This window comes from Euprymna scolopes, chromosome 31, assembly GCF_053919585.1.
Source record: "Euprymna scolopes isolate OS-2025 chromosome 31, ASM5391958v1, whole genome shotgun sequence".
Classification (NCBI taxonomy): Eukaryota; Metazoa; Mollusca; class Cephalopoda; order Sepiida; family Sepiolidae; genus Euprymna; species Euprymna scolopes.
In genome coordinates, this window is record NC_136512.1 from 89617426 (window position 1) to 89642874 (window position 25449).

Sequence of the window (25449 nt, forward strand, 5' to 3'; positions counted from 1 at the left end):
TACTAAACTGGTTATAATTTTCGTGTTTTTATTCAATTTAACATGTTTATTCAGCTCGAAAAACATACAGTGTTTACCGATGTATTGGAAAATTTAAAATGGCGCCCGACTCTCTCTTTAACACGGTAAGTTTGGGAAAATGTGTTATGAATAATAAACTAGACAAAATACTGTTAGAAATTCGCTCAATATATGTTACCGTGACATAACTTGACATATATTCGATGGTTTTTTAATAGTATTTTGTCTAGTTTATTATTTATAACACCTTTTCCCAAACTTACCATGTTAAAGAGAGAATAAGGCGCCATTTTGAATTTCCAATACATCCACTGCATGTTTTTCGAGCTGAATAAACATGTTACAATAAAAACACAAAAAATATATCCAGTTTGGTAGAAAAGTAATTTATCTTGCCTTTGATAACATTTATTTGTTATATATTTGATTTTTGACAACGTTTTTGAATCTATGTGTACAGTAATACAAACCCTAAATGAATTATGGTTTTAAAAATAAATAAATAAAAACGGGTGATTTATTTACCGTGGGACGAGTTTAATTAAAAAATGACATTTTATTTGTAAGGTTACATTTCACCGTTTACACCGTGTGAAAATGTGAACTGTTTTTAACCTCTAGAAACACGTGCTTTATGTAAATATCTTTTGGGTCGTAAGTTTGAAATATTTGTAGTTTTTGATTCCGTTTCGAAGAAAATCTTTCAACAAATTATTTCGTCACATGATGGAATATTTTTAAATTATTATTTTGTGATTAATCCATCGTTCAGTTTATTTGTTATGATGTTGGGTCAATGTCAAGTTTCTTTCCAACTCCCCGCAAATTTTAAAATTATGACTTGTATAAGTTTTCAGTGGTGCTGAAACAGAATATCACATTTAAATTTGGGGCAGATAAGTAGTTTTCATGATATGCGAAAATTGCTTTTCAAAAAAGTTGGGGGATCACTTTCCTATATAACTTTAACGTAAAATGAGCACCCACTTTCTGACCACCTAGTAATTTCTTCATATAAACAAATTGGTAAAACTATACAAACACCGTGACAGCGAATTAACCCTAACCCTAACCCCTAACCCTAAACCCTAACCCTAACCCTAACCCTAACCCTAAACCTAACCCTAACCCTAAACCCTAACCCTAACCCTAACGCTGTCACGGTGTTTGTATAATAATACCAACAAATTTAGGCCCTCTTGCACTTTAAGGAAACTAAAATAGGAAGAAAAAAAAAAAGGAATAGCGGTTGTCTTACCCCGGTTGAAAGAATGCCATTGAGTGGATAGCGAAATTATGACGTCTGTACCAGTCAATGAAGGGGAAACCCTATATACTGGGACAATTATTATTTTTGGTAACCAGGGCATGCCTACTTTTAAGGGAGCTGGGGTTTTTAACATGTGCCTAATTTGTTTTGGTGGGGAAGCAAATAAATACAGTAAATGATTTTTATGAATGCAGGGATTTTTAAAACATTTTTTAAACGTAATTTTATAAATAGAATAATTAGCAATGATAAAAAGAAATGATATTGCAATTGGCAATATTAGAAAACAGATTTAAAAACAGTATTAAATAATTAATAGTATAAAAAATAATATTTTAAAAGAATTTTCCAAAGTTAAGATAGAATTTAAAAATTGAAATTATTGTAAAAGAATTTAATAAGTATTTAATAATAGTATAAAAATAATTAATGTAAAAGAATTTTTAAAGAGTTAAAGTCATTTAAGTAACAATTCGATCGCCTATTTATAGTGAACTATTTTATTTTAATTTAAAAAGGTAATTAGATCTCTAGGTATCCCCCAAAACAATGTGAAAAACGGGTGCGCATGTTCCCGTGACGTCAGACTTGTGTTAACTATACAAACTATGGAAAAGCAGAAGCGACTTAATGATTTTTTAAAACCTTTGTTTATCTTCTTCAAACTTCAATTAATAATTAATCTTTGTTATAATTTTGTTAGGTTTTAAGATTTACACAGTTTAATGATTAATAATATAAACATTTGTATATTAAATATGAAATACGGTTTTACTGAATGTTCTTTTGGTTACTTACGGGCTTCCATATTTTGTTTGGTAAAAAGAGACAAACAAAATATGAGGCGGGGGGGCTACAAAATGCTTAATATTTGTGCAATAATATTTTCAAATCGGTTTTAATCTGGCGATAAAATAGCTGACAAGAACCATGTTTATGCAAAAACTTAATATTTAAAAAAAATTAAACACAATTAAAAATCTATGTTGTAACGAAACATTTTGAAATAATGGAATTTTAATCGTTTTAATCTTTTAAAAAATAATTAATGTTTATGAAGTTTCTTTTTCTTTGCAATTCAACAGATTATAGTATATATTAATTTGAAAAACGCAATTTAAAAAAAACAATAATATTAAGTTTATATCAATTTTTGGTGCAAGTCTATAAATGGTCCTAAAGTAATCTTTTTTACTATAAAAATCTGAAAAAAATCTTTATAATGTACGTACTTGTCACTGCATGAAAATGTCATATTCCAAAAATCACGTAAATTGATCAAGTAGTTTTTTTTTTTATTTAAGAAAATCAAATATTATGAGACATTTCCTCAAAGAAAAACTTAACGCCATCTTGTTTTTTGAATGATATACTGCTATCGACACCTATTGGAAATGTTTGGAATATAAGACCAGGAAGGGGCAGACAACTGACTTTCTACACTAGAAAAAAAAATTTGGAAAATTAAGACATTTTGAGGATGTTGAAAACGAAAATAACGTTTAAAATTCCAGCAAACGAGTAGTTTCCAAGATATACGTTTTTTTGTTTGTTTTTTTTTAAATGAAACCTTGGTCCTTGCCCCTTTAATTGAAAAAAAAATTAGGGTTTGAATTACATTTTTCGAGTAGTTATAAGCTTGGAAAGACAGGAGGTCAAATTAATTCACGCCCCCCCTCCCATTTTGAAATGTCTATTAATAAGTAAATAATTTATGTGCCAAAGTTTTATCACAAATTGAAGATAAAAGATCAATAAATAATATATTCTAATTTAAAAAAAAAAAAAAAAAGAACAGTTTTTTGGAAATTTACCTGTAAAGTCCGAAGTTTAAAACCATTTTTAAAAAATACCACGTTGTTTGTATTTTTTGTTTGTTTTTTTTTTTTAAATGAAACCTTGGTCCTTGCTCCTTTAATTGAAAAAAAAATTAGGGTTTGAATTACATTTTTCGAGTAGTTATAAGCTTGGAAAGATAGGGGGTTGTATTATTCAATATTTTTCACAAAGTTTTTGACACACCTAGTGAAGCAATTAATGTTTTTAGCCAATTTTTCGATATTTGTTGTCCAAATGGTCGCGCTCCAAAACGATACCAATCTCGTGAAAATCCATTGCCTTTGTCGAAAGTTTTAGGCAGGTATACAATATATATATATATATATATATATATATATATATATATATATATAAGGTCAGACTATTTGCCAAGAACTTTGCAGCTAATCCTACCCTATGCGACAATGACCATCAACTCCCTGTATTTCCTCCTGTGACAGACAACACGCTATGCAACGTACAAATATCTGTACGTGAGGTCGCCAAGCTAATCAAGAACCTTGATTCCAGTAAAGCAACTGGCCCTGACAGCATTCCAGTTATAGTGCTGAAAAAGCTCCAACAAGAACTTGCCCTACTCACAAAACTGTTTAAGCGTTGCCTTAAGGAGAAGTGCTTTCCAACACCCTGGAAAACCTCATCAGTCCCTGTATTTAAGAATTCAGGTGAAAAGTCATCTCCCTCTCAGTACAGACCAATAAGTCTCCTGTGTGCCATGAGTAAGTTGTTGGAATCCATATTAAATAAAGAAGTAGTCAACCACCTCAACAGAAACAACCTTCTTAGTAACATGCAATATGGTTTCCGCTCTGCAAGATCTACAGCAGATGTGCTAACGGTTATATCACATAGGATTAGTGAATCTCTTGACAAAGGTTTCTTTTCCAGGGCAATAGCTCTTGACATATCAAAGGCCTTCGATAAGATATGGCATAAGGGCCTACTTCACAAGATTTCCAGCTACGATATTACTGGAAATGTTTTCTCAATCATTAAATCATTTCTCTCTGATAGGTTCATAAGAGTAATGGTTGATGGGCAGAAATCAGAGGCCCACAGTATTAATGCTGGAGTCCCCCAGGGGTCAATCCTGGACCCAACTCTCTTCCTGATCTACATCAATGATCTCCCAAAACACATACTTAAATCATTCGTTGACATCTATTCTGAAGACACGACCATCTATGGCAACACATCAAAGGCCGTAAATGACAAAGTTCTCTCTGATTCTCTCTCCTCTGATCTTGAGCGCGTGGTACAATGGGGGAAGAGGTGTCTGGTCACTTTTAATGCATCCAAAACCAAGCTTCTATCTTTACATCATCAACGCTCTGATCCCCATCTGGCATCAATTGAAATGGATGGCTCTCGTCTTGGGGAGGCTCCATGTTTTGATAAACTTCTGGGTTTGACCTTTACTCTTTTTTTTTTTTTATTACATTTTCACCCCAAACAAGGCACATTGCCACTTTGGTGTAGGGGGCTACTATCAGGGGCAGCAACTGCTGGGGCACTATGTTGGGATTTGGACAGCAAGATATCGGTTCACGTTACACTTGAACTTCTGCATGTCAGCACAGTTAGGGAAGCAGGGACCTGGAATGGAATTCCAGAGTCTAGCGGTTCTGGGGAAGAAACTACTGGAGTAGAAAGATCTTCTACATCTAGGGATCTCTACTGTGTGGGTGTGGGATTTAGCTGCCTGTCGGGTTTGTCAAGGGTGTCTATGTCGTGGGGGCACAAGTGTCTACAGTTCGTCAGAGCATTCACCATAAAAATACTTGTAGAACAGGCAGAGGGATGCAACGTTTCGTCGATGGGACAGAGGCTGAAGCTTAGATGCCAGTTCAGGGCTTATCAGATTGGCGACTCTCTTTGAACCTTGTCTAGGAGCAGATGCACCAGCTCAAATGTGACAACAATACTCCATACATGGGCGAATGGTGGCCTTATAGAGGTACAGGATACTTTCAGGTGTCAGTAGTTTTCTAGCACGGTAGAGGGAGCCTATCTTTTTCGCAGCAGCCCTGGCAATGTTTTCAATATAATTGTTCCAACTCATGTTTCCTGTGAACGTTAGGCCAAGTAGTTTGAAAGATGTACTCTCAGACAGGGAGTCACTGGCCATTGCCATTGGTGCAGAGAAGGTTTCTTGTAATTATTGAAGGAAACCAGTTTAGTCTTGGCAGCATTGAATGTGACCATCCATTTTTGTCCCCATTCCACTACAGATTGGAGGTCATCCTCTAGTGTTTTTGCCATTTCTGTAGTTATGTGTTCATTTGTTTTCCTGACATGCCTGTTATAGAGTGTGGTGTCATCAGCATATATACCCATCTCAGAGGCAGTTTTGTCGGGGAAGTCATTAATAAATATTAGGAACAATAGAGGCCCAAGGATAGACCCCTGAGGCACTCCCGCATTTATATCACACTGTTTAGATGTACGACCGTCGAGGACAACCTAGATTTTTCTCTTATCTAAGAAGGATTTAATTATGTTAAGTATTCTACCAGTGATATCGTATGATTTAATTTTCCTGAGGAGACCCTCATGCCATACCCTGTCAAAAGCCTTAGATATATCTAGAGCTACCGCTCTGCCCTCCCCCGCTTTGTCCAGTGAATGGTATATTCGTTCAGAGATTACAGTGAGGATGTCTGCTGTGGAATGGGCTTGTCTAAATCCATATTGTTTGTCAGTCAGAAGTTTAGCATCTGTAAGGTGCTGGACTAGAGCATGGTTAATTATGGTCTCAAATATTTTGGCGAAAAGTGGGAGGAGGCTAATGGGGCGATAATTTGATGGGTCAGTTCTTTCACCAGAATTCTTGAATACTGGTACCACAGAAGCAGTTTTCCAACAGCCCGGAAAACATGATTCATTAAGGCATTTGTTGTAGAATTTGGAGAGAACTGGAGCTACTTCGGCTGAGCACTTTTTTAATAGCACAGCTGGGATGAGATCAGGTCCACATGCTTTTGAAGTGTCAAGATTTTTTATGATAGCATGTACCTGAGCAGGGGTGATTTTTAGATCGTCTAGCGTGGCATCTGTCCGCAAAGGAAAGTCAGGCAGGGAGTGGTTGGAAGGGTCCAGTGTGGAGTTCGAGGCAAACCAGCTGGCAAGCATATTAGCCTTGTCGGTTGCTGAGCAAAAAACCTCGTGATTGTTGGTTAGTGGGGGAATTATTGATTGCCCATTATTTACTACACTGTTGTAGATTTTCCAGAAGTCACAAGTTCCTAATTTTTGTGCTTTGATGCGTTTTTTAGTGGTTTCAGTAAATTTTCTCTTAGCTGTCGCTATTTCTTTCTTTACGTTACTTCTAGCTTCTATATATTTCTGTTTGTTTGAACTGGACTTATGTTGGTGAAATCTGCATGCTGCTTTTGAGCAATGGTAGTTGCGCAAGTCGAAGTAAACCATTGGGGAGAGTGGGCATTGCTATAAAATTTCCGCATGGGAATATGTGCTTCAATTGCTGTTTCGAACCATTCAGTGGTCTCATTTGCGCACTGTTCAGCAGGAAGAGAAAAAATATTTCCCCGTGGGGCATCTCTGATAAGATCTCTGATGGCTTCCCAATCAGCCTTTTTATAATATCTTGTTGTTTTGAGCACTGGCTCTTCAGTTTTGGGTCTAGAATTTAGGGCAATTTCTACTATTATCACTGCATGGTCAGCGTTCCCGAGTGGGCTGTCAGCTTTTGTTATACAATCATCGGGAACTGTAGTCAGAAACAGATCTAGAAATGATGCATGTTGTTCTTGCTGATCAGGAAAACGGGGTGGAAACGTAACTGATCTGAAATGGAACACATGCATCAAATCTGTTGGCAGGAACGCTGGAAAAATGGTGGGATCATTCTACTGCTCCAGAAGATATCTCACTACTGATGCAATTCTCTATCTGTATAAAAGCCAAGTACGTCCAAGGATAGAGTACTGCTGCCACATTTGGGCAGGAGCTGCTAAAAACAGCCTATCCTGCCTTGACAGAGTACAAAATAGACTTTGTGGTTTAGTGGGGGATGCCCTTTTCTCTTCCCTGCAACCTCTCTCCCACAGAAGAGACGTTGCGAGCCTATCTTTATTTTATCGTTATTTCCATGGCAAGTGCTCGTCTGAGCTCCAATCCCTCGTCCCCCCCCCCTCACCAATCTTTCATGAGAAACACCCGTCTGGCTGAAACTACTGTCAATAATTTTCCCCACTCTTTATCTGTGCCTAAATCCAAATGTAGATTCCATGAGCAAAGCTGCTTTCTTAGAACTGCACGCCAGTGGAACTCTCTGCCGCTTGCCTGTTTCCCACCTGACTACAACTTGAACGTCTTCAAGTCCAACATAAACAAATTCCTGACAAACCGCCCCTTAAGTAAGACACTCTATCAAAACCCCCAATACTAATGATTACTACAACACTATCTCATTGATTACTGTACACGCAATAACCCTTATCCCTGAGTGGCCTTCGGGCCTTGATAAGTGGTGACCCCCATGTAAAAAAAAGAAAATAATAATATATATGTATATAATTATGCATTATTAAATAATGCTGAATATTTTTGCTGACACTTTTTATTTTTTTAAATTTTCAAACTAGTTTATTTTGTATTTTGGTCAAATTGCTTTATATAAGTTCCGTGTGTTTTTCTAGTTTGTGCTATTTTTTTTCGATTTTAGCAGTTATAAAAAATTGTTTAATAAAATTTATTTTTCTAATTTTTTTTGAAAGTATTTTTTTGTTTGTTTGAATTTTTTTTTTATTTGAATTTCAGTTTAAAAATATGGTGATCAAATTATTTTCATCTCGTTCGAAGATTTTGTCTCTTCAAATTCTACCAAAGTTTCAAATCTACAGGAATTTTTGCGACAATGTTTTGCCAAAAACGAAATCTTCTCTCCCAGAATACAATTATGGACTGACAGGAAAAGGTAAATCCAAAAAACGGTAAGAATTCTTCCATGACTTTTTTCTCGCTCTGCGTTTTCTTTGAATTCATTGTTGCTCATCATTCTAAACTTCATTAACGCCATTTCTCCAAAGTATTTTGATGTATTTCCATAGTTTTCTTTGCACTTGTATTGACAGTAGGTTGCAGTTTCTTTCTGTCCAAGCAGTGCCCATACTAGGCGATTGTCCTGACCATCTATAATATAAATCTCACCTGTCTGTTTAAATATATGTATGTATGTATGTATGTCTGCCTAAAACTTTTGACAGAGGTGACAGATTTTCACGAGATTGATATCATTTTGAAGCTTGATTCTTCGGACAACAAATATCAAAAAGTTGGCCAAAAACATTAATTTCTTCACCCTCAACTGAGCAGTTTTCTACAGGGAAGGTCGTTTTTTTCGCTGACATTTTTTGCAAGTCATTCAAAGCTTGCATAAACGACGTTGCATAAAAGGCATTATTTCGACCGTCCGTGACGTCGCAACTACGATAGGCGGCTCATTGATGATAAAAGTGTTTTTTTTTTTCCACCTCTTTTTCCTCGCACGTTATGGGTTCGAACCTGCTTACTACTCCCAGTTTTTTTGTTTTTTTCTTTTTTTCTTTTTACTCAACCCAGACCCGTACACTCACCTCCACTTTCTTTTCTGCCTTCGCGTCACGGGTTCGAGTCTGCCTGCCTACTACCACTTTTTTTTTTTTTTTGGCTCAACACACCTCCAAACACCCGGGCAATGCCGGGCACCCAAGCTAGTATCATAGAAGCACCAAATGCTTTTTTGAAAGTAAATGACGCAACATCGTTGCAAAAAATGTATTTAGCGTAATGTTCCTAAGCTAAGCATAAAAAATGTCCGAAAGATGTTGTTACTGAGTGAGTGAGGAACCGACAAAATTTTTTTTTTTTTTTTAGAAAACCTCAGATGATCCCAGTAATCAACGGCGAGCTTCTGTTTGGCGTCCATCCTGTCACATTGGCCCTCAACGTGGAGAAACGGACTTTTTACAAATTGTACCTGCAAGCATCTGTGAACAAATTATCTGACCCTCACCAACAAATTGTAACGTTGTGCAATGAAAAGGGCATCACGGTGATGCCGAGCGACAAAGTTGTTCTTGATCGACTATCAGGAAACCGACCACATCAGGTGAGTGCAATGTTTTCTTGTAGCAATGGGAAAAAATTCAAAATCTTTAAAAAAAAAATGTTAATTTTCACCTTTTGTCATTTTTTTTTTATATAAGTTAATAAAAAAATCTGTGTGTTGCAAAAGTTTGGATAATTTGTTAGACATTTATAATCTTTGGTTCAAGTTCAGAATTCAACCGAATTCAAAACAAAATTACTTTATGATGTATGTAACCATCACCGAACAGAAATGTCATATTCCAAAAAGCACATAAATTGATCAAGTATTTTATTTTTTTTAAACTTAAGAAAATCATATTTCATGACAAAGTGAGAACTGTGTGTCTTGACCTTCTGTACTTGATAAAGAGAGATAACTCAATTCGAACTACCGAGATTTTGAAATAAATCAATGGCTACAATATACTAAAAATCATAAAATAGTAATACACCTTAAAAAATTTTAATGGTTTAAAATATTTCAATAATGGCATACAAAAAAAATCTTGATGAGTTAAGAAAAAAATCTTTTAAATTTTGAAAATCTGATTAAAATTAAGGACGTTATGACTATTTTTAAGCCTCACACATTTTAATATTTTTCCCTTTTTAAGACCATATGCGTTTTGTCACATTTTTTACACTACTTTTTCAGTAAAAATGTTATATCTTTGTTAAAACACAAGATTAAGCAATGAAATTTGACATATAAGTGTATTTTTGTGCAAGGAATCAGATTATGCCACTGAAAATCTCCAGAAATTAAGTTTCCAAATAATCTGCAATAAATGCACATAAATATGCTGCAATTCCTTAAAAATGCCATGTATTCATTAAAAGAAAAGAAGTTCGAGAACTCAACGTTGAATTGTAATGCATTTTATGTACAAAAAAACTGAAATTGAAATCTAGGACTATTTACAAATGAATATATTGAAATATTTCTTTGGGTATTGTTGTAAATTAAAACCGTCTGTAATCTCCCCCTCCTCCTCCTCCTCCTCCTCCTCCTCCTCTGATCACCTCTCTAAAATATGTTATTCTACTTTTTTAGGCAATTACGTCGGAACACTCTGAAAAACTTTAATGAAAGAGAACAAAAATTATTTAAGAATTATCACCCATTTTTGAGTCATTCTAGCATTTTAGGACAGTTAACCATTGTTTTTTGTCTATGGGAGATAAATTTTGTGTGCTTTTAAGATGGTCTTCGTACAATTATAGGAGGATGGGGAGGCTTGCCACTGACTTTGGGTTAATGGTTAATGGGTTAACGGAGGGGGGGGGAGTAAAAATAATAGACTTGAGAGAAAGAGAGAAGAAATAAGTTCTAGCCAGAGATAAGTTAATTTAGGAGGCAATTTCAAGAAGATGATCACGTGAGTCGTCACAGCGATAACAAAAGAAGGAGGAAATAAATATTGTTGTACAAACAAAGAAGCAAGTTGGAGTTCTTTTCTATTTTTTGTTTGCTTTGCAACTGAGACTACAACGTGTTGGTTCCTGGAAAAAGTTACAGGAGGGGATCACCAAGTTTTTAAAGTGATTATGTTTGTTTTATGAACTTTCTAGTCAAACTTATCATCAGTGGTAAAAAAAAAAAAAGAAATTATGAACATGAATGTTCAGAATGGTCTGGAAATGAGGACAATTTTATTTTAAATTTATATACAAAACTGATCTCCCACTCTAAATACAAAATAATTCTTTTATGTTATTTTTCTTTTTTCATCCAAGTTTTAAAGAATGTTCATGCGTAATCGCCTAAAAAGTAGAATCTTGTTTCCGAAGGGAGTGATCTATTTAATTAAATCTTAATCTGAAAATCTTAATAAACTGATTCAGTGGCTGATACTTTCTCGTTCGAATCCCGGGCAATGCAAGGTCTTCCTGCTGATTTTCTAAATATTTTGTTTATTGGATTTTGTCAATCTCACTTCTACAAAATGAAGGCACTTTATAACCAAAATTTGTTAAAATTTTAAAAAAAAACTACAAATTTTTTCTTTTATAAAAAAAGAACTGGCAGAGGGACCTGATGTTGTTCGGGATTAAATGATGATCAACGAATGTTTCGAACTCCCTTATTTTCATTGTCATCAAAATCGATTGATTTCCTGCTTTAGTTGGGGACCAATCGTGGTGCACAATACATTGTAGTTTACATTGCACTGTAGAGAATCTACTGTTGATTTTATAAAATTATTTTTATATATAATGGTTTGGAATTATGGTCTAAGTATTATGCTTCAATTGTGCTCTAAACAGAAACATTTACTTTGAACACGCCCCTGTCATATCAAAAAAACTTATTGTTGATTTTATATGTTGGGCCTTTCAGCTTGTGTGGTAATAAAACTTCTCAAATGCACTTGTAATGTTAGGCTGTATAAGGTGTTGACTTTAGTCAAAATCGCCTGTTCTTTCTTTCATTGGATTTTTTCGATTATTGATAATTATTGAAGACATTTTGATACAAAACCTACTAAGAACACTGCCAGGCACATAAAATACATTTGTGTGAAATTTCAGTCATTTTTGAGTTCATAGAGAATGAACTTGCACACACACACACACATAGTTCCTTTCATATAACAGATCTCAAAATTGACATAAATGTGTTTTTCTTTTTCTTTTTTTTCTCTCCAGGGCGTTTGTTTGGATGTTTCTTCGTTAAAGGTAGACACACTTGACGTTGACGAGTTCAGGTAAAAAAAAAAGCATCCCTCAATTTTTTTACTTTCAAAAAATAATAACTTGATTTGGTTTTCTTTGTATCATAAAAAAAATGTCCTGATTCTTGTCTAGAATTTCCCCTATATTAAAAACAAAAAGAAAATTCTGCATGATGTATGAACCCATGACAAAAAAAGACCATATTCCTAAAATCATGTAAATTGATCGAGTAGTTTTATTTTTATATAAAAAAATTATTTGTAAAGCAATTAATGGGAATTTGTAGGCAACATAAACCTTGCAAGTTTTAATTATTGTTGAGTTATCTCCCTTTATTATTTTTCTTTTTGTTATCTCCCTTTATTTTTCGTTTTAGATTGCTTTCAAAATAATGGACAAGACAGCCGCTAAATGGTTACTCATGAAATGTGATTTTCTTATTTAAAAACTAGCGGGGATACTCGGCGTTGCCCGAGTGTTTGTTTCCGGGACGGGGGGGGGGGAGAGTTTTAAAAAATGTTATGGTAGGTAAGTAGGAAGGATCAAACCCGAAGTCATGAGTAAAAGTAGGAAAATAAAGTGTGAAAAAAAAAAAAAAAAAAACATCTGCAACATTAACAGTTCGGCCACCAAGAAAAGTCCATTCCAGTTGTTTAGGGAAAAAAAAAAAAAAAAAAAACCACTACGGTAGGTCGGCGCGAACGTGAAAATATAATGTGAATTGTCCAGCACGCTAACCACTATGCCACAGAGCACTGCAGCTTAGTTTAGTGATTTTAAATAACTTCACATGAAAGAACTACGAAGCCAAACCGGTGTTCTCTTCTCAACTGTTCCTTGTGAACGATCCCCAAACGGTGTTAAGTGGTGGCAGGGGGAGGAGGAATTTATTAGAGAGAAAATATTTTACCACTTCCATTGATCTTAACCGATTTTGGCCGTGACTTCTCAGCAGAAAAAGTATAGAAATCTAAGATTATCGAGGAATTTGAGAAATAATAAGCCTATAACACACCTCAGATATTGTTCTGCCGTTTGTGCATATTATATTTGCATGAAATATCTTGATTTTTAATCCTATTAATGTCAAAATCAGACGGGAAAAAATGAGTTCATTTTATTTATATAGAGATAAAACTACTTGATCAGTTCATATGATTTTTGGAATCTGATATCTTCGTTTCATCATGGATATGTACATGATACAGAATTTAATATTAAAAATCAAAAATAAGAAAAATCTGGATGACGTACGTACCTATGATGAAACGATAAATATCATATTCCAAAAATCATATGAACTGATCAAGTAGTTTTATTTTTATAAAGAAAATCATTTTGAAGTGATTAATTGAAATTTGTAAGCATTACATGAGTTTAGTATGAATTATTGTTGAATTATCTCCCTTTGTTTCTTAAGTTTGTTTTTTTTGTTTTTTTTTTTCAAAATAGTGAGTGAGACAGTCATTTCTCAATTTATATGACTTTTGGAATATGATATTTTCTTTTCATCACAGCTATGAGCTATGACATCATGCCAATTTTTCTTTGTTTTAATGTAGGGTGAATTCTGGACCATAATCAGTTTTCTTAAATTTTTTTTTTAAATTTGTGGATTTTTTTAGATAAGGATCGACTATTGTGATTATTTGAATTGCTGTTCGCATCTTGGTTGTTATTTTAACAATGTTTCAGCTTATGTTACCGCCGACCTTCTTCGGTTGTTTTGGTACGTGTACAGTTTAGTCAAGACATTAAAAAATGAAAATATCGAAAAAAGTTTAAATTGTATGTATCCGTTATAGAACAAAGTTCTCCGGAAAAAAATTTCACTTAATTTCATCAAGTAGTTTTTTTTTTACAGTGGAAAAACATGTTTTTATGTGAGCGTGTTGAAGGCGGCCATTTTAGATTTATAAAAAAAAATTTTGTTTGAATTTTAGAAATAACAAAGGGAGATAACTCCAATTAAAGCGCTGACACCCCTTCCCATCTTTAATACTAGCTAAATTGAACATTTTGCTCGGTATCATAACAAATTGTTTTTTCGCTGTAAAAAAAAAACTACTTTATGAAATTAAGTGAAATTTTTTTTCAGAGAACTTCGTTCCATAACGGATACATACAATTTAAACTTTTTTTGATATTTTCATTTTTTAATGTCTTGACTAAACTGTACAAATACTGTTGCTTTTTTTTTGTGCATAGGAGCCTTTGCAAATTTTTAAATGGAATGGAGATTGTTTGGCACTTTTACAGTATGGGGCACGTTTAAAAATCGCATTCCAAGTAAAAATTCTTCAATATACTTATGGCATCATGGTTGAAAATGACACTCAAGATAAAGTAGTAATAGAATTTCAAATGCAGATTAAATTTTTTTTTTCTTTCATCTTTTATAATTCCCTAAAAAATGTAAAAAGAAGATTTTACTGAATAGAAAAAATTCAAAATGATAATAAAACTCCATTGCATTGTATGTTTTTATTACTTCAATAGTTGTTTTTGTTTTATTTCAGTTTTATATTAAAAAAAAAATGAATTCTTTTTGGAATCTGTTTTTTTGTTTTTTTGCATTTAATTTTTATGCAATTTTTTTTTAATGTCAAAATAATAAGAAATCTTCAATTTTTAAAAATGTTTTACAGAAAAGCCTACAAAATGTCAGCAAAAGAATCTCTTCCCATTTGGATTCTACTTCATCGAATTCAGGTGACAGTTTTTTGAAATTTTTTAGATGAACATTGATATTTCAAATTGTTTGGATTATTCGGACTACTGTTCTCATCTTGAGTGCAATTTTCACCTACTAAGCCAACCTAGTATAGAATTTAGCACAAAGGAACCAGTAATCATAAATAATAGATAAAGTCACAAAAAAAGAAAATTGCACTAGAATTGTCTGCAAGTGGATAAATTACTTGGTAAAATTCAGTTGTAAGTTACACTCTTCTGGAGGTTGAAGGTTGAATGATCAGTGTGAACAATATACAATTGCAAATTATCTAAAAATTCTACCCAGTCATGGCTGATGGAACAAGAACATGCTACCCCTAATAATTAAATAGTGTTTCGTTTGAAATTCTATAAAGATTCCCAAGTTGAACAAGATACACCTGAAGAAAGTTTACAAGATGAGAACAGTAGTCCAAATAATCCAGAAAATGCCCATTTTTTTTTCAACACTCTGTTAGATATTGAGCTACGGCGATGCTGATAAAAGCGGATTTGTGCACACATACACATTCCAGGTGGATTTTTATCTACATTCTTGTGTCCCATAAAAATGATCTGAATTGTAACTATCACCAAAAACAAAGAAAGCCTTACATTCCAGATCGGGGAGTTAGAATTGCGTAACACAAAATAAAGAAGAACAATTAAATATTTTAAGTATTTACATTTTAGGAATATCGGTCGATGTTTTTATAAAATATGGATAACATAAATAACAAAAGACAGGAAAAGAAAAAGCCGACAATCGTCCAGCATGATTGACATTTTCTGACATCGCTTACCACACACACACACACAGCTAAACACAGTTGTTTTGTTCCTTTCTCTCTCTCTCGCCTTCTCTCTCTCTCTCTGTCTTGTCAATGCCAAATGCGAATTGTAAATAAACTTGTATGTTGACAAAATTTATCTGTGTTGATTTTGAGAACAGTGATAAAAGAATTGTCAGGTGCATATATAATTTTGCAAGCATTTAAAAAGTGCAAACTCGAAAATTATATATGCATTAAGTAACGCAAGAACTTTGGCAACTTCTGAAATGGTCAGAGTTAACATAACACCACATCTGATATCACTCAATTGAAATAAAACAGACATTTTGAGTTGATTTTTGTATTATTTTCATTCTTGATGATGATTGGAATTTGATGGCAGATTTGAAAACCCAACTAAAATTCCATAGACACAGCAAAAAAAATTATATTGCAGTCAGAAAGAACAAAGCAATGCGTGATGGTGGTGTTATCGTAGAAATCAGTTACATTAACGAATGAGAAAAAAGGTGTAAAATACTAAGAACTGGCTGAATAATATGTGAGAAAATTGACAGAAGGTTTGGATTCTTATTTTTATGTTATAAAGTCCTATTATCATCTTATTTCGCTGTTAACATCTTTTTTTTTTTTTTTTTAATTCCAACAGGATCCAATGAATTTTGGGGCCATTTTAAGAAGTTGCTACTTTTTGGGTGTTGACAGGGTGATCTTCTCTCAGGAACACAGGTAAGCTGACCACAGATATAACTTAAGAATATTTTTGATTGACAATAAAATGTGGTTAGCTATTTTGAAAACTAATCCGTGATTTTTTCTTTTCTAAATGAATCACTATCATGTACTCCTTTGTCAAAACCTACTTCCACAACAACAACCAAAAGCCAGTCACTCCAAACAGACTTTCCTTTATGTAGACAATGAGAGATAATTCAACACTCCAAACAGACTTTCCCTCATCTATAAACAAGGGGCGATAACTCAACTGTCTTAACTCAGAGACTATCAAAGCTTGGAGGTTACTTGAAAATAAAATGTTAATGAATGTAAGTTGGTCAGTGACACAACAGCGTAATGATCGTAAGTAGTGGAAATTGGATGGAATTTGATTATTAAAGGAAACGGCTCAACAAGAACTTGTTTTTACATAGAACTTGAAAATGATGTTGTAGTCAGCTGGAAAGCAAACCGTAGTACAGAGTTCCACAGGCAAGCAATTCTAGGAAAGAAACTTTTTACATGGAATTTACATTTAAATTTAGACACAGATAGAGAGTAGGGGGAATTACGGTTCTATGTAGACAAGTGTTTGCTGTAAATGTTTTGCGGGGTTGAGTGGGGGTGGACCATAGATTTAAGCTCAGTCGAGCACCTGCCATAAAAATAGCGATAGGAAGCACAAGATAAGTTGATAGTTTTTATTTTTTATATTTTTTAGGTTTTTTTTTTATATATTTATATATATATATATATATATATATATATAGTTTTTTCTATTAGCTTATGAATCTAATTAAACTTTTCAGCTGATATTTTATTATAACTATTTTAGAAACACATGAAGAACACTCGTCTAGCTGAAACCACTGTCAATAATTTTCCCCATTCTTTACCTGTGCCTAAATTAAAACGTAGATTCCATGAACAAAGCTTCTTTCTTAGAAGTGCACGCCTGTGGAACTTTCTTCCGTTTACCTGTTTCCCACCTGACTACAACTTGGATGTCTTCAAGTCAAACAAATTCCTGATAAACCGTCCCCTTAAGATACTTTATCAAATCTCCATTACTAACGATTACTACGATATTATCCCATTGATTACTGTACACGCAATAACCCTTATCCCCGAGTGGCTTTGATAAGTGGGGACTACCATGTTAAAAAAAACAAAACAAAAAAACAGACATTTCTGCATTTTTTAATTTGTTTTTTGTTGTAAATGTAAAATCTTAAAAATATGTCTTGGATATTTCTGAAATCAAATAGTCTGCAAAGAGGATACGTCCTACTAAATTTCAAAGTTGATTTTGTATTCTGTCACGGCAGGAAAACGAAAAATGCTTTTCAGATCTGACAGCAGTACTCCATTTTAGAACGTATCTGACTTTTTTTTTTTTTTTTTTCTATCTGGAGCGATAGAATGATCCAACTATTTTTCCAGTGACCTTTTTGTTTGATATAATTGATGCATTTCTTTCCTTGTTTTTTGTCTTGTGATATGCAGCGCACCTTTAAATCCGGTCGTAAGTAAAAGCAGCTCGGGAGCGATGGAGATTGTGCCGATTTCTGCAACTCGGACGGAACAAACGTTGGTTCAAATGATTAAGGTGAGAAACATACTGTTACAGAGAGAGAGAGAGAGAGAGAGAGAGAGAGAAAGAGAGAGAGAAAGAGAGAGAGAGAGAGAGAGGTGAGTAAACGTGGAGGTAGACACGTTTACCAGAACCGAAGGTCAGCTGACCAGATTACGTATGAGTGACGTGGTCAGGTTGGCTAGATCTGTGAGATTTGATTTGGGCTTTGAAGAAGACAGACGGCTTTCCGTTGTCTCCCCCTCTTAACTGGGGAGGGGGGAGACGAACGCTGACGTGTGTAGAAGAAGAACCCCCACACAGGCCGATTTCACTTCCACCTTCTGCAGGACCTCTGGGGAAAGTGAAATAAAAACTATAAAACCCATTCATCGTCTTGGAGTGATAAATCTTCGTCAAACAGGTATCAAGTCTCCCTCCAGGATGAGAAATTTCCAGATGGTCCAACATCGAAGAAGCAGAGGTAGGTTCTGAAAATACATGTCACACACACGATTCCCTTTATGATAATCAAACACACAACCATTTATATTAGAGACAATCATACGCACACGGAATCCTTTTATGTTATACACAAAACGAAAATGGTGCCCCTCAATGATAACGATATGTAACAAAAGTTCAATTTGGTGCCGTAACTGACCAGACCACCTAGCAAGGGTGGGTTTAAAAGAAAAAAAGAAGAAAAAAAAAGGACTTCAGTTGCCACGGGGAAAAAAAGAAAAAAAAAAAAGGACAAGAAAAACAATAAAATGTATGGAAAAATAAAAGAAAAAGAAAGAACAGTAGAAAAAAAATACAAATCAACACACACACAACGTAGGGTCCATTAAAACATTAGGCGAATTAGAAAAATAATTAAGAAAAAAAAAAAGAAAAAAAAAAGAAAAGCAATACACACGTACAACCTTTTCACAAAGAAAGAAAAGGAAGACATACAGACACACAGATGTAAAACTTTATATATAGAAAATAGTTAAAAGAAAAAATGTTTATCGTATTAGGAATTAGCTCGTTATGAACGAAGAAAAATATCACTTAATGTAAAAATTAGAAGGGAAAAACAAAGAATTGCCTTATTCTGTTTAAAGCAAAGGACCGATGAGACAGTAAGAAAATGTAATGGGAACACGCACAAATGAAATTGTTTGGAAATGTGTCAATCATAACAGCCACAGTAAACCAGAAAGAAAAAAAAAGAAACAGAACATATGACTTTAGTAAGTGTGCGTCAGGAATGAGCCTTTCAGCTTACCAAAAGATAAACACGTCAATCACAAATATGTTATGAATATTTTGTTGCATTTTTAAACTGTGAACTAAGTGTAACTTTTAATGAAAAACAATATGTACTTTTGATGAAAAACAATGGATAGGTTCTGAAATGTGATTTTTTTTTTCCTTTTTCACTAATTATACGATTTTTTTTTCTTGGGAATTTTTTTTCTGACATGGACAATTTTAGTTCCATCGAGTGTTAGGATTGTCTGAGACTTTATAAGTGAGTCGTTTTATTTTATTTTAGAAACGACCATGTATTTTAATTGTAAATGTCTAGGTATTTTTTGTAAACGACTGTGATTTTTTCTTTAATTTTGAATTCTGTGGAATGGTAAAAGATGATGCACTATGCAGCCGACCTAGTTGATGACGTGGTCAAATGGGTTTCCACGAATCTGTGTTTTGTTATTTGGAATTTTGTTGTTAGTGAGATGGGACTTTGTGATTGCTTATAGGATATTTTTGTATTTTTTAATTTATTATTTTTATGTAATTGATGTGTTGTCAAACGGTATTGGCAGAATTTTCTTGTTCTTTGACATGTATTTTTTTTTCGCAGAATGGGGAGGTGGAATCTTTGCTTGTGGGGTCTATTGAAAGAATGATTAATAAAAGAAAGAATGTGTTGTTAATTAATTAATTAATAATCATAATAGTAATAATAAAATTGGGAAAAAAGAAGAAATAAGATTTAAACAGTGTAATAAATGATTTAAAAAAAAAAGTTTCGGAAGAGTCAAAGGTTCAGTCGGTATTAATTTCAATTTTCGAAAAGTAGAATAAATGTTCTATTCGACATGAGTGACGTTTTGACCACATAAGTAAGGTAGAAAAAAAAAGGATAAATATACGGTTAAATAAACTATATGAAGAAATGAAAGAAAAAGTGGGGCGTGAATGGAATTTAATTTCTGTGGCAAGCATGTTAGAATTTTGGAGAGGTGTTGAATTACATGGGTAGTTATTAATTTCATTATTCTCGAGAAGTGATTTGAATTTTATTTTTTTTTATCGTGATTTCTATTGATTTTGAGTAGAATCAACATGGAGCAACTTTGAGTACTTCATGTGTGGAAATCCGATGTTTTCCGTGAAGCTGTGTGTCTTCAAGGCAAGTTGCGCTTACCGACTTTGGAAAAAAAAAGAAGTTTTTTCTGACATAGCAGTAAACGGAATGTATTCTGTCCAGCGTGAGCGGATCTAGTTGTAATCAACTTCAGGGAGCAAATGAAATGCCCTCTGACATGGCGTAAGGGGCAGAGGGGGTGCAATGGCTGACGTGGCCATTATGTTACGAATCGCTCAAGAGAAGATGAATGAAATATGTATGCTAGTACTGAGGAAAATAGAAGGCTACCCACCATAAGGAATGTTAAGAGGTTTTTTGTTTCCCACAAAATACTAGTAATAAGAGTAGGCTTATTATGAATAGGATAAGGCTTGGGATGGGAAAAAAATTTTTTTTGTGTGTGCTACCTATGGGAAGAAAAGCTGATCTGTAAAGCCAAGGACGATGATAGTCCGTTTTGAAGAGGCAGATGGACCTCGATTTTATTATTTGGTTGATTGCCGAGAATTTATCGATCACGCGTAGTGTCGACGGGAGTAAAGGATGCTCCTGAAATTCTGATTTAAATTATGAAGAGACCATGGGGTCACAAGGAGTTGTTGACCTTCGAGGGCGCAAGGATTAGCGCCACATGGTATTATTTGTTGATATTATTTTACTTAGTATATTGAATAAAGGTATGACAGTTTTCTTTGCCAGTGGGGTGAGCATATATATCCCATTCTTAGTAAATGTGGGAAGTAGAAAATGTATGCCTTCGCCATACATTTTGATAAAAAGGGGGGGAAGGAATGTTACAGAGAGAGAGAGAGAGAGAGAGAGAGGTGAGTAAACGTGGAAGTAGACACGTTTACCAGAACCGAAGGTCAGCTGACCAGATTACGTATGAGTGACGTGGTCAGGTTGGCTAGATCTGTGAGATTTGATTTGGGCTTTGAAGAAGACAGACGGCTTTCCGTTGTCTCCCCCTCTTAACTGGGGAGGGGGGAGACGAACGCTGACGTGTGTAGAAGAAGAACCCCCACACAGGCCGATTTCATTTCCACCTTCTGCAGGACCTCTGGGGAAAGTGAAATAAAAACTATAAAACCCATTCATCGTCTTGGAGTGATAAATCTTCGTCAAACAGGTATCAAGTCTCCCTCCAGGATGAGAAATTTCCAGATGGTCCAACATCGAAGAAGCAGAGGTAGGTTCTGAAAATACATGTCACACACACGAGTCCCTTTATGATAATCAAACACACAACCATTTATAATAGAGACAATCATACGCACACGGAATCCTTTTATGTTATACACAAAACGAAAATGGTGCCCCTCAATGATAACGATATGTAACAATACATCATAGTTTTTTTGTATTTTTTTTTTTAATTAGGTTGAATCCTAAATAAGAACCGAAAAAGTTATCCATGACTGATAAAAATGGAGCCGATAAAGGATATTTCACTTTGTGGTATTTTTTGTTTATATCCAGACCTGTGGACTAAATAATCTTTTGTTTAGTAATATTATTTGCACAAACAATAACCTTAAAAAAAAGTAGTTTAATACATAATGCACTGTATGCTGTCATAAATAAATTTCTGACATAAAAAACATATCATTAAAATGCATGGAATGATGATGTGATTAAAAATGATGATGCGATTAAAAATGATGATGCGATTAAAAATGATGATGTGATTAAAAATGATGATGCGATTAAAAATGATGATGCGATTAAAAATGATGATGTGATTAAAAATGATGGTGTGATTAAAAATGATGATGTGATTAAAAATGATGATGTGATTAAAAATGATGATGTGATTAAAAATGATGGTGTGATTAAAAATGATGATGCGATTAAAAATGATGATGTGATTAAAAATGATGATGCGATTAAAAATGATGATGTGATTAAAAATGATGGTGTGATTAAAAATGATGGTGTGATTAAAAATGATGATGCGATTAAAAATGATGATGTGATTAAAAATGATGATGTGATTAAAAATGATGATGTGATTAAAAATGATGGTGTGATTAAAAATGATGATGCGATTAAAAATGATGATGCGATTAAAAATGATGATGCGATTAAAAATGATGATGTGATTAAAAATGATGATGTGATTAAAAATGATGATGTGATTAAAAATGATGATGTGATTAAAAATGATGATGCGATTAAAAATGATGATGTGATTAAAAATGATGATGTGATTAAAAATGATGATGTGATTAAAAATGATGATGCGATTAAAAATGATGATGTGATTAAAAATGATGATGTGATTAAAAATGATGATGTGATTAAAAATGATGATGTGATTAAAAATGATGATGCGATTAAAAATGATGATGCGATTAAAAATGATGATGTGATTAAAAATGATGATGTGATTAAAAATGATGATGTGATTAAAAATGATGATGCGATTAAAAATGATGATGTGATTAAAAATGATGATGTGATTAAAAATGATGCGATTAAAAATGATGATGTGATTAAAAATGATGATGCGATTAAAAATGATGATGTGATTAAAAATGATGATGTGATTAAAAATGATGATGTGATTAAAAATGATGATGCGATTAAAAATGATGATGTGATTAAAAATGATGATGTGATTAAAAATGATGATGTGATTAAAAATGATGATGCGATTAAAAATGATGATGTGATTAAAAATGATGATGTGATTAAAAATGATGATGTGATTAAAAATGATGATGCGATTAAAAATGATGATGCGATTAAAAATGATGATGTGATTAAAAATGATGATGTGATTAAAAATGATGATGCGATTAAAAATGATGATGCGATTAAAAATGATGATGTGATTAAAAATGATGATGTGATTAAAAATGATGATGTGATTAAAAATGATGATGTGATTAAAAAAAAAATAAATCGCGCTTATTCATATCAGAAAATTTATTTATAAAATTTAAATAACTTAGAATAAATGAGATTATTTTCTAAGTCATTTTTTTTTTTAAAATACAACGAAAACATTTTTTAATGTGAAATTTTATTTTATTTTTATCATACAAATAATCAAATAAAATTTTTTTATGTGACAAACAAAAGCAAGTGTAATCTTACCTCCCCCTCCCTGCATAATTGTTGGAAAGTAGGAGAGAAAGAGAAAAAGAACTATTAAAAAAGTAAAAGACAAAATAAATTTATCAAAGGTAAGGAAATAAGGTTTATCAGCAGAACAATATATAGGCAGTTGTTCACCGACATACACAAAAGAAAGCTGAGAGTGAGTGTGGTGGTGAATGGGAATAAAAGGACCTGGGATGTATTTAGAGTTAGTTTGTGGGTACTTTGAGGAGTGGCTATGAGTTTTGTAACATGCAAGAATCAGGAGGTTTCATGGGAGGTCCTGATGGCTTTTTTTTTTTTTTTTACACAGTGATCACCACTTATCAAGGCCCGGAAGCCACTCAGGGATAAGGGTTATTGCAAGTACATTGCAGGCTAACGTAAGGTTCAAGGTGTTTCCATGAGTAGTGATGAAGAGGTGCTCGTTAACCAAATCGATTTATGTTGGTCCCTAGTGTGGCACCTCGTTAGCAGCCCTGGTTGTATTTTGAAACTCACACCTTTGATATTAATCGCGCTTAGCCAACGCCACATTCCAACATTTCAAAATACAACCGCTGAGAGACAACATGCGGATCTTTAAAAACACACATTTCTTTCTCCAACTTTAAAACATGGCAAGAAAGAAGAAAAAGAAAGAAAACAATATACTGAAGATGGAGTTACGATTTGAAATATATTTATGTTATAAATTTCAAACAAGTAAAATATTTGTTTATTTTCCTAATATTACATTGTGATTTGGCTTTCAAGCGCACTTGATGCATATTTTATTTTATATGGTGGATTCTCTCATCAAAGACGATGAATGAGGGTTCAGTATGCAATCTTCAGCAGCTCCCAGGATCTGTGACACCACATGCGTAATTGCAATCCTGTAGACGTCCGACACACTCCTCCGCAGATGGTGAACTTTCATATGCTCGTAGGTCAAAGATGCCTTCTCGAATATATAGCTTTATTATTAACTAATATCCTATTTACTTGGCTCCTCACGAGGGCAGAGTTAGACACAAGGTCGGTTTTTAATGTGAGGAAAATCCAGCTCCCCAAAAAGGGGCACTCTGTATAGGAACAAAAATAAAACGTGCCTCAGTCATTAAGGATTTCTCCTCCACTGACTGAGAACAGAAAAGGTGAAGTGTAGCATCAGAACAGATATTACACTTTGATCTTGGACAGAAGGCCAAGTAGAATTATTTATTATTAACTGATATATCTCTGGTAAAATTTCTGAATTTTATTTAGATTTTTTTTTTTAGTGTATACTTTTAAAAATTTTGTGTTTAATTTTAGACGGAGAAGAAAAATGGTTGGAAATTAATTGGAAGTGTTGGACAAGAAGATGTTGGTTCCACGTCATTTGATTCCGCAATTCCTATAGAACAATTTGATGCCACTGGACCGACAATCCTAATGATCGGTAAGTTAATCATCATCAGCTAACTTCCATTTGTATTTCTGCTCCTGGCTCCGAAGGCCAAGAACAGCCTCTACGCGAAGCTGTGTATTTATTTGTGGGGAAGCAAATAAATACACAGCTTTGTGCAGAGGCTGTTCTTGGTCTTCGGGGCCAGGAGCGGAAAAGGAAGTAATCAGTTCTGGTCAATGTGGGAGCAACCCTTCATATCAGGCAATTACTTTTTAAGTCAATTAGTTCGGTAAATGTGGAGGAAACCCTTCATATCAGGTAATTGCTAATTTTGGACCCTGCCAGAGTGCCCCCTTGGGGGAGCTGGTTTTTCCTCCCCACACTAAAAACGGCCTTGTGCCTAATTTGCTCAGTGGGGAAGCAAATAAATAACTTCCATTTGTATGAAGACTCCATTGTTTTTTTTCTAGCTATTATTTTAGCATATGTAGACATTTCAAGCATGTTTTTTTTATGATGGCACATGTAATCTATTATCTATTCTATAAATATAAAAGCGAAAATGTATGTATGTGTGTTCGCTTTTTCTGTGTGTCTACAAAAGGCTTCTTTCAGAGAAGCAGTCGGTCGGTTCACAACTTTTAAAAACTTTTTATATCACATATAAATGGTTATATCTCACAGTTAACAATGAAGCTTGCCTATTTAATTTGGTCGATTTCAGGAAGATAAATATTCAATATTTGTCGCTCGCCGCATGTGGGTTAGTCTTTTTCCTATAACATCTTGGGGGCAAGGAAAAAAGCGTTCAGCAGTAAATGAAATCCCGCAGTCAAACTGACCTCATTAACTCATTAAAACGAGCACCTGCTAAATCCAGCTAATTAAATAAATTCAAAC

General features: G+C 33.8%; 1 protein-coding gene across 2 annotated transcripts in view; it reads left to right on the forward strand.

The window, feature by feature from the left end:
- Positions 1–556: 556 nt before the first annotated feature.
- Positions 557–25449, forward strand: part of LOC145255853 (rRNA methyltransferase 1, mitochondrial-like) — a 30913-nt gene continuing 6020 nt past the window's right edge. The window contains exons 1-8 of one of the 2 annotated variants that reach the window (XM_080114613.1): positions 557–657; positions 7913–8085; positions 9008–9242; positions 11873–11931; positions 14548–14611; positions 16058–16137; positions 17632–17734; positions 24474–24600. In XM_080114613.1, coding sequence (XP_079970739.1) covers positions 7922–8085; positions 9008–9242; positions 11873–11931; positions 14548–14611; positions 16058–16137; positions 17632–17734; positions 24474–24600 — 832 coding nt within the window. In that variant the 5' untranslated portion in view covers positions 557–657; positions 7913–7921. Of the gene's footprint in view, positions 676–7912; positions 8086–9007; positions 9243–11872; positions 11932–14547; positions 14612–16057; positions 16138–17631; positions 17735–24473; positions 24601–25449 lie in introns of both variants that reach the window. The other variant, XM_080114612.1, reaches the window with a different exon arrangement.